Source organism: Bubalus kerabau, chromosome 1 (genome assembly GCF_029407905.1).
Source record: "Bubalus kerabau isolate K-KA32 ecotype Philippines breed swamp buffalo chromosome 1, PCC_UOA_SB_1v2, whole genome shotgun sequence".
Classification (NCBI taxonomy): Eukaryota; Metazoa; Chordata; class Mammalia; order Artiodactyla; family Bovidae; genus Bubalus; species Bubalus kerabau.
The window spans coordinates 212,443,606-212,456,855 of record NC_073624.1 but is presented as its reverse complement, the minus strand read 5'-3'; the positions used below and the strand labels follow the sequence as shown (position 1 = coordinate 212,456,855).

At 63.9% G+C, this 13,250-nt stretch overlaps 2 protein-coding genes across 4 annotated transcripts in view; one reads left to right on the top strand and one right to left on the bottom strand.

The window, feature by feature from the left end:
• The window catches only part of SBNO2 (strawberry notch homolog 2), a 38,678-nt gene extending 30,089 nt beyond the window's left edge, over positions 1 to 8,589 (top strand). For both annotated transcript variants that reach the window (XM_055553027.1, XM_055553030.1), the window contains 20 exons: positions 21 to 126; positions 507 to 660; positions 1,281 to 1,457; positions 1,711 to 1,808; positions 2,507 to 2,589; positions 3,434 to 3,625; positions 3,834 to 4,003; positions 4,430 to 4,561; positions 4,994 to 5,129; positions 5,203 to 5,315; positions 5,417 to 5,488; positions 5,585 to 5,693; positions 5,809 to 5,883; positions 5,999 to 6,142; positions 6,222 to 6,316; positions 6,408 to 6,500; positions 6,640 to 6,771; positions 6,951 to 7,027; positions 7,113 to 7,303; positions 7,419 to 8,589. In XM_055553027.1, coding sequence (XP_055409002.1) covers positions 21 to 126; positions 507 to 660; positions 1,281 to 1,457; positions 1,711 to 1,808; positions 2,507 to 2,589; positions 3,434 to 3,625; positions 3,834 to 4,003; positions 4,430 to 4,561; positions 4,994 to 5,129; positions 5,203 to 5,315; positions 5,417 to 5,488; positions 5,585 to 5,693; positions 5,809 to 5,883; positions 5,999 to 6,142; positions 6,222 to 6,316; positions 6,408 to 6,500; positions 6,640 to 6,771; positions 6,951 to 7,027; positions 7,113 to 7,303; positions 7,419 to 7,906 — 2,837 coding nt within the window. In that variant the 3' untranslated portion in view covers positions 7,907 to 8,589. The remainder of the gene's footprint in view (positions 1 to 20; positions 127 to 506; positions 661 to 1,280; positions 1,458 to 1,710; positions 1,809 to 2,506; positions 2,590 to 3,433; positions 3,626 to 3,833; positions 4,004 to 4,429; positions 4,562 to 4,993; positions 5,130 to 5,202; positions 5,316 to 5,416; positions 5,489 to 5,584; positions 5,694 to 5,808; positions 5,884 to 5,998; positions 6,143 to 6,221; positions 6,317 to 6,407; positions 6,501 to 6,639; positions 6,772 to 6,950; positions 7,028 to 7,112; positions 7,304 to 7,418) is intronic.
• A 1,295-nt stretch (positions 8,590 to 9,884) lies between these two features.
• Positions 9,885 to 12,278, bottom strand: GPX4 (glutathione peroxidase 4). Of its 2 annotated transcripts, none has more exons than XM_055553042.1 (7): positions 12,123 to 12,278; positions 11,048 to 11,142; positions 10,826 to 10,970; positions 10,535 to 10,686; positions 10,400 to 10,424; positions 10,202 to 10,261; positions 9,885 to 10,129 (listed from the first exon to the last, which is right to left on the bottom strand). In XM_055553042.1, exons 1-7 carry the CDS (start codon positions 12,204 to 12,206, stop codon positions 10,097 to 10,099), a joined length of 594 nt encoding a protein of 197 aa, XP_055409017.1. In that variant the 5' UTR covers positions 12,207 to 12,278; the 3' UTR covers positions 9,885 to 10,096. The 2 variants fall into 2 exon arrangements, with proteins under 2 accessions (XP_055409017.1, XP_055409009.1); XM_055553034.1 differs by having other exon boundaries at positions 11,048 to 11,229; positions 12,123 to 12,247.
• Between the last annotated feature and the right edge of the window lie 972 nt (positions 12,279 to 13,250).

The window sequence follows — 13,250 nt, the reverse complement described above, 5'->3', positions numbered from 1 at the left end:
ACAGCGGCCCCCTTCCCCAGGTGCCTCTGAGCCCCGGAACATGATCTACATGAGCCGCCTGGGCATCTGGGGTGAGGGCACGCCCTTCCGGACCTTTGAGGAATTTCTGCACGCCATTGAGAAGAGGTGCGCTCTTCATGTCCACGTGATGGAGGTGGGGCTGCAGAGGGCCCTGCTTGTCATATGTAAAGGTGCACCCCTCCCACTCACTCTCCTGTAGCAACCATGGGGGTTTTAGAATGAAAATTCCATGCTTTCTCTGCCTAGTACTTCCAATCATCTCAGGGGAAGGGCCCTCCCCTGCCCCCTGCCAAGGTAGACCACTTTGTCTTTCCAAGGTGCACCCACAGGGCCTTTGCATATGCTCTCTGCCCCACACACCGCACCCTGTGCACCTAGTCCTTCCTCACTCTCCACAGTGACAGCCCCCACCTCGCTGGCTCCATCTCTTGGGACCCAGCATGTGGTCCCTAGCTGGCACCCAGGCAGCCTGTGCTTGCCCACAGGGGTGTGGGCGCCATGGAGATTGTGGCCATGGACATGAAGGTCAGTGGCATGTACATCGCTCGCCAACTCAGCTTCTCTGGTGTCACCTTCCGCATCGAGGAGATCCCGCTGACCCCGGCCTTCGAGCGCATCTATAACCGGGCAGCCCTGCTGGTGAGCCTCTGACCTAATGGACAGCCTTGGTGTCCCCTTGGAGTTCTGCCTCATCACCTTCAGCATCTGCCCTTGAGGGCGCCACTCAGATTAGTCAGACTGTAGACAGGAGGAAGCGGCTGACCCACCCACCTCATCCTTGGCGGGAGCCCAGCATCTCAGTCCCATTCTAGCTGAGGATTCTGTCGGACTCCCCTCCCCACGTTGCGCCCAGGTGTGATCCAGAGCTCCAGGCTCTCTTTATGGGGCTGTTCTAGGTGTTACAGGGTGTAGAACAGCCTTTCCGGCCCCACCAGGTCAACACCAAGAACCCCCTCCCTGGTGACAGCTACAGATGCCCCAGACATGGCCCGCTGTCCCCTGGGGGCCAGTGGCAGGAGGCGGGCAGGGCAGATATCCCCACCACTCTGGAGGTGTTGTCCATTTACCCTCTGATTACATGAGTGCCATTTTCACCGTGGCTTTCTGAACATTATACATTTTGGATTTTTGGCATTTCTGACCATCCAGCTATCGCCAGGGCCTCTGTATAGCCCCACTTACAGCCCCCATCCTCTGGCCCTACATTTCTGTGGGGCGGGGGCCAGCAGTAGCAAGCTGAGCTGGGCATGTCGTTGCAGTGGGCCGAGGCCCTGGGCGTGTTCCAGCAGGCAGCCGACTGGATCGGCCTGGAGTCGCGCAAGTCCCTGTGGGGCCAGTTCTGGTCAGCCCATCAGCGCTTCTTCAAGTACCTGTGTGTGGCCGCCAAGGTGCACCGGCTGGTGGAGCTGGCCCAGGAGGAGCTGGCCCAGGACAAGGTGAACTGGGCTGGGCTGAGTCCCTAGAAAGAAGCAGGCACAGGCTTGTGTGGAGATCACGGTTGTGTGGGAGCTGAGGCCAGCCATTGGTGCCAGGTTAACGTCCCAGGGGATGTGGGCTTGTTGGGGTCTGGCAGCCTGAGTAACACAGGGGAGGGAGAACGGAGTAACAGGCCAGCCCCAGGTTCCCAGCTGCAGGGGTGGGTGTGGGGGCAGGGGTGCCAAGCCTGCTCACACACACCCACCCCCGCAGTGTGTGGTCATCGGGCTGCAGTCTACAGGTGAGGCGCGGACCCGGGAGGTGCTGGGCGAGAAGGAGGGACAGCTCGATGGCTTCGTGTCCGCTGCTGAGTGAGTGACACATTAGGGCCCTTTCCCTGTGTGACCAACCCTGGGGCCTGGCCCTGCCTGTGACCCCAGCTGAAGGAGCCGACTCCGACCCTCAGAGACCTTAGGTCCAGCCCAGGTTATTAAGCCAGAAGGGGTAACCATGGGGACCTAGGACTCGGTGGGCACCAGCCCAGGTTCCTGAGACTTTCGAATGAGGTTTTCCCAGCCTTGCCCCCTGCATGGGTACCGGGCTGATTCAAGGACTGCACAGATTTTAGGGACTGTCTCTGGTGGTCCTTAAAGCCCCTGGCCTCCCTTCTCACCCTGGGTGAGGATCCCAGCACAAGGCCCCTTGTCCACTCTGCCTCACCCCGTCTCTTCCCACATGGTCCAGCATGTCCGTCCTTCCCCTGGGCCCCCCACCCTGGGATGCCCCCCTTCTACTTCAGAGCCATCAGCACTTGCAGGCAGAGCCCCACCCAGCCCCCCACCTATATTTCATCCATTGCTCACCAAGTGTGGGTAGGACCCCGGTGGGACCCTTGCCCCGTCCCTGCAGCTCCTTCCCCCTCTACCCATCTTCTCTGAGCCCCTGTGCCCAGACCCACCCTTTGGGGCCCCTTAGTGCTAAGCGTCCACTCTGCAGAGTAGCCCTTAACACATGGGACCCAACCCCTCCATGTCTCCCAGTGAAAACAAACTCTGCGTCTCACTTTCAGAGGCGTCTTTTTGTCGCTAATTCAGAAGCACTTTCCTTCGACCAAGAGAAGGCGAGAGAGAGGAGCAGGCAGTAAGAGAAAGCGTAAGTGCCCGCTGCCTGGACCTTGTGCCTATGGCCCCTCATTGCTCCTGCCGGTCCTCCAGCCTCCCTCCTTTCTGACCCTCAACCTGGGTTGGTGTGCTGCCACACAGCCACATGGCCTGAGCCCGTCCCCACCCCAGCTCTCCAGCGCAGCTGTTCAGTCAGCAAAAAACCCCAGTGCTGCAGGATGACGGTGTGGCTAGTGCATCCCTAAGGCCTCCAGCCTCATCCCCAGAAGGCAGGGCCTCGTATTCCCCAGGTAAAAGTGAGCCTGAGGCTGAAACTGCACTGGTTCAGGGGACCGGATGAAGCTCATACAAAGCACCCCAGGATAGGGGAGTGGCCCGAGCACCTAACCTGCAGGCACACACTGCACCCTGTTCTTGCAGGCAAAGGCTGAGCATCCTCTCATCAGGGGGAAGTGAGGCTCAGAGAGACCAAGCAACTCACCTGAGAGCACACAGCCAGCCTTGGGGCCCAGTCCTGCCCCTCTGGCTGGGAGCACCCTGCAGGGTGTCTGGGACAGTATCCAGGTTACTTGGGCCCCTGGACCGCCACCCCCCAGGGCTTGGGCATGTCCTCTGGCCGACCCACCTAGCGCCACCTTGTGAGGTGGGGCACGTGGCCTCCCCGGGCACCACCCAAGGACACACTGCTATGTCAGGAAGTCTGGCAGGGTCGGTAACACGTCCCCACCAGCAGCAGCCCCCAGACATGCCACAGCTGCACAGGGGGAAAGGGCTTGGGCTATACGCCCTAATCATCCAGGCGTGCAGCCTGTCCTTGGACCACTGGGAGTCACCCCGGAACCAGGCTGCAGTGACCCTTGACTGCTCCCCTGCAGGGCGGCCACGGGGCCGTGGGGCCAAGGCACCCAGGCTGGCATATGAGGCAGCAGGTGTGATCCGCATTAGTGACGACAGCAGCACGGAGTCGGATGGTGGCCTGGACAGTGACTTCCACTCCTCCCCCGAGTCCCTGTTGGACGACGACGTGGTCATCGTGGATGCCATCGGGCTCCCAGCCGATGACCGCGGTGAGGCCCAATGCCGCCTTCCCCTTCCTTGCTTCTCAGGCTCTGAGCAGGAAGTCAGGGGCACATGAGCAGGGGCAGCCAGGGGTTCGGGGAAAGATCCTAGACCCCCACTACCCATGGACTCCCTCACCCTTGAGGGCCCAGGGCTGGGAGCAGGGCTGTGGACAGGCAGCCTGGCCCAGTTCCCCCTGACCCTCTGGCCCCACAGGCCCCTTGTGCCCCCCACAGCGGGACCTGCACGGCCCCGGAGTCCTGGAGCGGGTTGAGCGGCTGAAGCAGGACCTGCTGGCCAAGGTGCAGGCGCTGGGCCGGGAGCTGCCAGTCAACACCCTGGATGAGCTCATCGACCAGCTGGGGGGCCCAGAGTGCGTGGCCGAGGTGAGCTCTGGTGCCCCCTGGTGGCCAGCTTGGTGGGGGTGGCTGCTGGGTCCAGTGTCCTGCTCTCCCCTTCAGGCAGTGCTGCCCAGGCCCAACCCCCGACCCCCCTCCTTTTCCCTTCCTCTCTTCCACTGTGTGCCTGCGCGCTTTCCCGGGACGGGCCCTGGTGCCACCTCAGATCTGTCTTGGTCCTATGTGGTCGGGTTGCAGTAAAAAGACTCAGGAAGATGTAGTGCCTGCTGACCACCCCATGGGTACCCGAGCCTAGGGAGAGGCCAGGTTCTGGCAGCCCCCACCACCCACCCACACCCTGGAGCCCCAGGAGCCAGGTGGGGGGACAGATGGGGAAACTGAGGCCCGTGGGGACCAGCCCCTGGGTGGCCACACCAGCTGACAACCTGTCCTCTCTCCCCATCACGGCCATAGATGACCGGCAGGAAGGGCCGCGTAGTGTCCAGACCTGACGGGACGGTGGCGTTTGAGTCACGAGCGGAGCAGGGTCTCTCCATTGATCACGTGAACCTCAGGGAGAAGGAACGCTTCATGAGTGGGGAGAAGGTGGGGGCCCTGGGGCACCCTGGGTGTGGCTGCATGTGGGCTGAGAGGCGCAGGGCTCTTGATAGACTGGCTGGAGGACCACCAGCTGTGTATAGGGGTGTGTGCTGTGCTTGTGTGCCTGAGTGGGCCCCCAGCCCTCACCAGTCCCACTTTCAGTTTGAGTCGTCCAGGCCCTCTGTCAGTGCCTGGCCCGCTGATGCTGAGCCACCCCATGGGAGCTGATGTCTTCAGGGCCAGCAGACTCTGGGGGTGACTCAGGATGGTCCCGACTCTAAGCCCACAGAGGCCCCTCAGGGACACACATACCTGACCTTCTTGTGTGGGTCACCCTGAATACTTCCAGTTAACCCAGGGCACATGGGGTGTGGGGCAAGGTGGAGCAGGCTGCCCGCCCTGCCACCCCTCTGACCCATCCCCAACCCTGCGTCCCAGCTTGTAGCCATCATCTCAGAGGCCTCCAGCTCCGGCGTCTCCCTCCAAGCTGACCGCCGGGTGCAGAACCAGCGGCGCCGGGTGCACATGACGCTGGAGCTGCCCTGGAGCGCTGACCGAGCCATCCAGCAGTTTGGTGAGCCCTGCTCCGGCCCCAGGCCACGCCCCAGGAGGCCCACCTGGTCCCTAAACACCCCTTCTGCCTCCAGGCCGGACCCACCGCTCCAACCAGGTCTCTGCGCCGGAGTATATCTTCCTCATTTCAGAGCTGGCAGGGGAGCGCAGGTTTGCTTCCATCGTGGCCAAGCGGCTGGAGAGCCTGGTGAGCCTTTAGGCTGGGAGCGGGCTGGTAGCTCCCCAAGGGGGGCGGGCCAGGGAGGAGCAACATGTGAGTAACATGTGATGGCCTCCCATCCTGGGCAGGGGGCTCTGACCCATGGGGACCGCCGTGCCACTGAGTCCCGGGACCTGAGCAAGTACAACTTTGAGAACAAGGTACCCAAGGAGGTTGGGCCCAGGGGAGGAGTGTTCCCGGGGTGCTGAGACCTGGGGTGCCCTGGTCTCTGACATGGCCCTTGGGCCTCCCCGCAGTATGGTGCCCGGGCGCTCAGCTGTGTCCTCACCACCATCCTAAGCCAGATGGAGAGCAAAGTGCCACTGCCCCAGGGCTACCCCGGAGGGGATGCCGCCTTCTTCCGTGGTGAGCTGGTAGACCCCCCCACACATACACAACAGGGGCACAGGAGACACTGGTGGTGAGGGGGAGCCCCGGTAGGCTGTGGCCAGCAGTAGTGCGAGGCTCCTCCTCCCCACAGACATGAAACAGGGGCTGCTGTCAGTGGGCATTGGCGGGCGCGAGTCCCGGTCCGGCTGCCTGGACGTGGAGAAGGGTGAGTCCCTCGCTGGCTGGCACCTCCAGGATGGGGAGGAGGGGGCGGATATGAGGGGAGAGGGGGAGACAGGGAGGCTGCCTGGACATAGCCTGAGGCACCCTGCCTTCCGCAGACTGCTCCATCAGCAAGTTCCTGAACCGCATCCTGGGGTTGGAGGTGCACAAGCAGAACGCACTCTTCCAGTACTTCTCCGACACCTTTGACCATCTTATTGCCGCCGACAAGAGGGAGGGCAAATACGACATGGGCATCCTGGGTGAGCCCTGTGGGGACGCCCTCCCCTGGGCCAGGCCCCAGACCACCGCTCGCCCCACTTACCCGCTCACCCTCTACAGACCTGGCCCCTGGCATTGATGAGATCTATGAGGAAAGCCAGCAGGTGTTCCTGGCGCCTGGACACCCGCAGGATGGACAGGTGGTCTTCTACAAGGTGAGCAGCCCTGCCCCTCCCCACCCCTCTCACCGCCCCTTCCCACCCTGTTCACTGCCCCTCCCATCACCTGACACCTGCGTGCCCGCAGATCAGTGTGGACCGTGGCCTGAAGTGGGAAGAGGCCTACGCCCGGTCGCTGGAGCTGACGGGCACCCACGATGGCTTCTACCTCTCCTACAAGGTGGGCCCTACAGCAAACCCCCAACGCTCTCCCAGGGGCAGGAGCCAGGCTGGTGGGTTGGCAGGGGAGGGCGGTGGCCATCCTCACGCCCTCTCGCTTGACATGCCTTCTCGGATATGCGGTGCACTGCCCCATCCAGGTCCGCGGCAACAAGCCCAGCTGCCTGCTGGCCCAGCAGAACCGCGGCAAGCTCTTCACCGTGTACAAGCCCAATATAGGGCGGCAGAGCCAGCTAGAGTCCTTGGATAGCTTGAGCCGGAGGTTCCACCGGGTAGGTCCCCGGGGCACCTTCTGTACCCTTAATGCTCCAGTGTCCAGCAGCCCCCAGGCCGCTCTGGCCGCTAGGTGGGGGATGAGCAGCCCAGGGTCCTTTGCACCGCAGTTTCCCGCCGGCTGGCTAGGGATCGCAGACTGGCTCTTGCAGGGGCTCAACCCGCTGTGTCCACACAGGTGACGGCAGAGGAGGCCAGGGAGCCCTGGGAAAGCAGCTACACCTTCTCGCTGACGCACTGCAGCCACACCACATGGTAAGGGCCCGGGGTGGCCTGGGGGGACTGTTGGGGGCACGCGCTTGCTTGCGCGGCAGCTGGTTTGAGCCGCGGTCCCCCGCAGGAACCGGCACTGCCGGCTGGTGCAGGAGGGCAAGGACTGTGCGCAGGGCCTGCGGCTGCGCCACCACTACATGCTGTGCGGGGCCTTGCTGCGCGTGTGGGGCCGCATCGCTGCCGTCATGGCCGACGTCACCAGCAGCAGCTACCTGCAGATCGTGCGCCTCAAGACCAAGGACAAGAAGAAGCAAGTCGGTGAGTCAAGGCACCAGCGGGCTGGGGGAGGTGGGCAGCCTCAGCCCCGCCCCCCAGGCCCTGACGCTCCCGCCCCCGCCCCCCCCCCCCCCCCCGCTCCACCCCGCCCCCGCAGGCATCAAGATCCCGGAGGTCTGCGTGCGTCGGGTCCTGCAGGAGCTGCAGCTGATGGATGCCGACGTGAAGCGCAAGCAAGCGCGCACTCGGGGTCTCCTCGCGCTGCCGCCCACCCCACGCCCCCTTGCTCTGCCCTTCGGCCCCGGGGAGGTCCTGGACCTCACATATAGCCCGCCAGCCCAGGCCTTCCCTGCGCCCTCACCCTTCACCTTCCCGGCCCTGGGCCCCGGCCCCGGCGGCCAGCTGCTGGGCGCCCCCGACACCCCCGACGCCCCGGCTGACCCCGTGGCACTCCTGCACCAGGGCTGCGAAATTAACTTCAAGGAGGTGCTGGAGGACATGCTTCGCTCCCTCAACGCCGCGCCACCCGCCGAGCCGCCTGGCCCTCTGGGCCCTCTGGGTGCGGGGGCGGCGGGCGCACCGGCAGGTGGAGCACCAGAGCGGCAGAGCGTCATCCAGTTCAGCCCCCCCTTTCCCAACTCCTAGGTCCAGGCATCCTTCCCGGACGAAACTTATTTATCCGTAATAGGCTCCCGTCTACACGGGGAAGAGGGTGGCTAGCCGAGCAGGGCCAGGACCCCAGCCGACTACTGAGAGGAGCAGGGCCAGGGGCCCCTCGTCCAGCCTCCCGAGGCCTCTATTGCAGTGCCTTCCCGCCCGGTGCCTGGGCAGACCCCCAAAATGCTGTCCGCCCTGGGGGGCCCTCCAAGGCCTTGCCTGGTGGGCAGTGGCCTAGTGCAGCCCCCACTCAGGATACTTGGGGGCCAGGCAGGGCCTGGAGTGGCGGCCCTTCTTCTCTGTGCCTCTGTCCTCTGCTGCCCCACTCCAGGCCTGGGTTGGGGCTCCCACCCCACCCACCTTAGAAGGCCCAGTCAGGCCTGTACCCCTGACATCCACAAAACTGGGTGGCCCCAAGAGCTGGAAACTCAGGAAACCCCAGGTGCTCAGGGCCCCACCGCTTCTGGGGGGCTCCAAGGGGCAGATCCCCTCTTAATATATGCAACCCCTCCCTGCTCTCTGTGCCCTAAATTATTGTCCAGCCACCTCTCAGGGGCCTGGAATCCCTGCAGAGCTGGTGGCTGTACCCCTGGTTTCTATGTGTATTTATAATTAATTCAAGTGTATATATGTAAAGAGATCTTTTTTTAAATATATGTGCCTTTTCACTACTTTCCAGGCTGTCTGCTGCTGCGATCTGCAGGGCAGTGGGGCGGGAGGGGGGGCAATGGTGGTGGGTGTGCCCTGCGTGTTCCTTCCCAGTGGGGTGTGGGTGAGGTCAGAGTGACTTCTGGCCCTCATCCTCTGCCAGCTCATCTCACCCACGATGGCACCTGGCCTTGTGGATGCCTGGGGCCAGGCTAGGGGAAACCCCACCCCACTGGGCCCTTTGTCTAGTGTGATCCTGGCATCCCCGCAGCAGGCCAGTTGCCTCTGAACTGACTATACCAAGCCCCTGGAGCCTTGGACCAGATACCCTGCTCCCTGCCCACTTGAGATGTGACACCATCCCCCGCCCCCGCCGGGCCCCTCTTGGTGATACTGAGTCCCGTTCCTTGGAACCCCTTGATCTGAACTGACTGCCATCTCTGCCTTGGTTTCTTCCCAGGTCTGCTCCAGATGGTGTTGGGTATGGCAGGCAGGGCAGCCCAGGGACAGGAGAGCCCAAGAGTTGCGCTCAGTCTGGAAGGCAGGATGGGATGACAAGCTGTTCCTGGAAACTGGGGAGCATGCCCAGCCCATGGCCTGGAAGTTGGAGAGGGACTAGGGAGCAGTCAGGAGACCCTGCTAGAAGCAGCCAAGGGTGGTGGAGGTGGCTCTTGACCCTCCATCCAGACCCAGCCAGTCCCCTCCCCCATAGGTCCCCCACTCCTGGGGGAAGGCTGCTGATCTTTCTGGCTGGTGGAGGCAGGAGAGGAGCCAGCTCAGCCATTCTACAGCTGTCTGCCCACCCCCCACTCTCACAGGATGGCCCCTTTGAGCAGCAGGCAGGCTGTACCCACCCACAGCCCTTCCCAGGGAGTGGGGCTGCATCCACCAGGTGAAGCCCATGGGCAGGCCTGATGCCCGGACTGTGTCTTCGTCACAAGGCCAGCATGGTGAGCAGGCCCTGTCAGGCATGGCTCGGTGCTCAAACCAGCTTGGCCTGATGCCCAGCCTGGGTGCAGCGGGCCTCCCAACGGCAGGGTCACCAGCCCAAGTCCCCTGATGTCCCCACACCTGGGTACACTAGAGGAGACCAAGGCTGAGAGCAGTAGCCAATGAGGAGGCATTATCTCCCCCAGGATGAGCTCAGCTGGGCCGGGCTAGGCTGGGCCGAGGAGATTAGCAACCCCAGGCAGGACAGGTGGAGCCCTCTGAATCCTGAAGGAACTCCACCTCCCACTTGCCCCCACCCCCCTCAGCCTGGGGAGTTGATGACACCTGCCCCTGAGCCCTGGGTTAGCAAAAGCCAGGAGCAAGCCAATCTGTGTTGTACATTTTATTCCCACAAGGCAGCCAGAGGTGGGGTTGCCAAGCCACAGCCAGGCCAAGGGACCTTCCTCCGGAAGGAGTGCACGCCAGGTTCTCAGGTCTGCCCCACCAGGGGCTGGTTTTCAGACAGACCGTCATAGGCACCGGGGGAAGGCTCCTCGGAACACAGGCAACAGACTTGGGTAGGGGCAGCACCTTGTGGAGCTAGAGGTAGCACGGCAGGTCCTTCTCTATCACCTGCGGGGGAGAAGGCGGTGAGGGATGCCTTTTCCCGAGTCCCCCCAGCGGGCTCCCCAGACAGGCACCTACCAGGGGCTCTTCCATAGGACCATACCGCTTCACCACACAGCCGTTCTTGTCAATGAGGAACTGCAAGGAGGCCACCGTGGGGCTGAAGTGAGCCAGTGGCCCCCACCTGCCGTCCCCATGGCTCTGGACTCTCCAAGCAGCACATCTGTGGCTGGTGGCTGAGTCTGTCCACCCCGCCAGGGCCCCTAACCCCCTTACCTTGGTGAAGTTCCATTTGATGGCGCTACAAAAGAAGCATGAGGTTGTGAGGAATCCCTTGGCAGTTGCAGATCCCCTCTCCACTGCCCCGGGGAAGCCATCCTGTCCTCCCCTGTCCCCCAGCCCCCAACTCACTTTCCCAGCATGCCTCTCCCCTTGGGCTGGACTTTCATCCATTTCCACAGAGGGTGGGCGTCGTCCCCATTTACACAGATCTTGCTGAACAAATCGAATTTGACGTTATAGCCAGCGGCGAACTCTTTGATCTCTGCATTACTCCCTGGCTCCTGTGTAGACCCGGGTTGGAAGGAGGGGGTGAGTGGGGAGAGGCCTATACCCACTTCAGTCCCCGCTTCCACAGACAGCTCTTCTCCCCAGCCCGCACAAAGGGACACACAGGGACACCCAGGGCCAGCCACAACGCACCTGCCTCCCAAACTGGTTGCAAGGGAAGGCCAGGATCCGTAAACCACACTCGGCGTATCGGGCGTGCAGGTCGACCAGCTGAGTGTAGTTTACGTCAGTTTTGCCTCATTGCGAGGCCACATTGGTGACGATGCACACGTGGCCCCTGGAGACAGGATGAGGCGGTCAGGTCAGGGCCACGACCTTACCCCCGCCGCCCCCACCAAGTGGGCAAGGACCCACCGGTACTTGTCCAGGTTAACCATGTGCCCGTCGATGTCCTTGGCTGAAAATTCGTGCATGGAGCGAGCACAGCGCCAGTCGTCGCGGGACGCGCACTGCAAGGCAAGGACTGGCTGAGCGGCCGACTGACCTCGAGGCGTGGCGCCCGCAGCCGTTCGGCCCACTCGCCCAGCCCAGGGTACCTAAGGAAGAAAAACCCGGGCCCTGGGACTAAGCAAAATATGAGGCTCCTCCTCAAAGGCTCCCCTGTACAACACGGAGCATTGGGCCGGAGTCATTGAGACCTAGGGAGGCTGGGGACCCTGCCAGGTGCCCCACTGGATGGGGGAGGCCGCTGGGTGTGGGGGCCTCCGTGCGCACCGGGTCTTGGGATTCGGTGGCGCAGCCGCTCTCCCCGGCCGGGGGTCCCGCCAGCCCAGGGCTCTCAGGAGCTGGCCTCCTCCGCCGGGGGCGCGCCCTCCTGCGACGGCATATCCGAGCCCTCCTCCTTCGAGGGGCTCGGCGCCGTCGCCCGGCCGGCAAGCGGCGCCGCTGCCCGCGACGACCCGGGGAGCAGGCGGCTGCGCGGCCCATGCCCGCAGGTCTCTGACTGAACTTGTGCCCACCGAGCGCCGGGCCCCGGGGACAAAGGGCCGGTAGCCCAGGGCGCCAGGCCGCTTCTCTGTGACGCCACCGCAAGGGGCCCCGGGGCGCGCAGGGCGGGGGAGGGGCAGTGACGACCCGCGGCGCGTGATCCCGGATTTCCACCCCTTCGGCCGCCCCCGCTCTCCAGGCCGCAGCCGGGGAGCCAGAGGCCGACGGCGCCACCCCCAGCTGCCCCGATACAGGAGCCTGTGCGCGTCAGGGGCTTCCAACCGTGGGTTCCGACCGCCCAGCCCTGTCCCCGGCCCCCCGGACGCCGCCTCGGTCCCTGACCCAGACTCGGACCGTGACCCGCCCCCCGCCCCCGCGCTCTAGCCTCGGTCCGAATGGCCGAGGTGGGGGGGGCGGCCGGCGCCCCCCGCCCAAGGTCGCCAGAAGGCAGGTCGCGCGCCCGCCCAACGGCCCACTGGCCGGCCGGCGGCGCCGCACTCACCATGGTGCTGGCCAGGCCCGGCGCAGCCAAAGCCCCGCAGAGTAGCGCTGGCTTGAGCAGGCGGTACAAACGGCTAAAGCTCATCTCGGCGGTGGGGGGGGATCGGGAAAGCAGCGCTCCTCCCCTCGCCGAACCGACCAATGGACGCGCGCCGGCGGGCCTCACCTCCCCGCCCTACGCCACGCCCAGCAACACTCTCACTGGTCGGATGCTCAGGCGTCGCAGACGCGTGCCCACACCAACCAATGGGAGGCCGGAGTGAGGCTGGCGGGGCGGGGCCTGGGCCGGGCTGCGGGTTTTTTCGCTGTATGTGACTGCGCATGGGCGGGCGGGCGGGTCTACGCGGGCGGCGCGTAGATGGGTTGAGGACAGTTATCCGCACTTCAGGATGCCCGACAACTTGAGATACTACTGGAAGCCCGTGGCAGCGGATCGGGGTGGTGGGGGGAAAGGTTGGCTGGAACTTTCAGAAAACATGCCTCAGCTTACTGAAAACGTATTTGTTTCTTTGAAATGTAAATAAAACCACGCTGGGCGTCGGACTACCCCCACTCGGGCTGCGGTGCTGCTACGAGGGCCTGGAGGTCACCGGCGGCGACAGGCCCGGATGGCGGTGGCGGTGGCGCTGCCGCAGGGATGCGCCATGAGCGCACGGCTGAAGGTTGCCGCCCTTGGACAGTGCAGGCTTAGCCGTTTATATAAGTGACACGTGAGCCCTGGGGGGGAAGGGAAGCTCGGGCAGTTACCTTGTGGTCCCGCCCCCTTCTCTGAGCGGACTGGCAGGTGTGTGCTTAGAAAGGAAAACACAAGACCAGAGAGATTTTTTGTCACTTCCAACGTGACACAGCACGAGTGCACGCGGTAGGGGACAGAGCGCCCGCTGATCTGGCTCCTGGAGCATTTCCCCTCTAGGCTCAGGCGTTGGGCCACCGGCCAGAGAGCAGGCCCATCCCATTCTCGGGACCTGAGTCACGGAATTCCACAGCCCACCTGGCTGCCCCCCACCCCCAGCCGCGGAAGGACATTGACCTGCGGCCTAAGGGTGGTTTCAGTTTGTGCTGTTGGTCAGTTTCTCTCTTCTTGGATCCTCCCCCGTGGACGTTTCTGCAGAGGTCTTGGGGGCAGGAC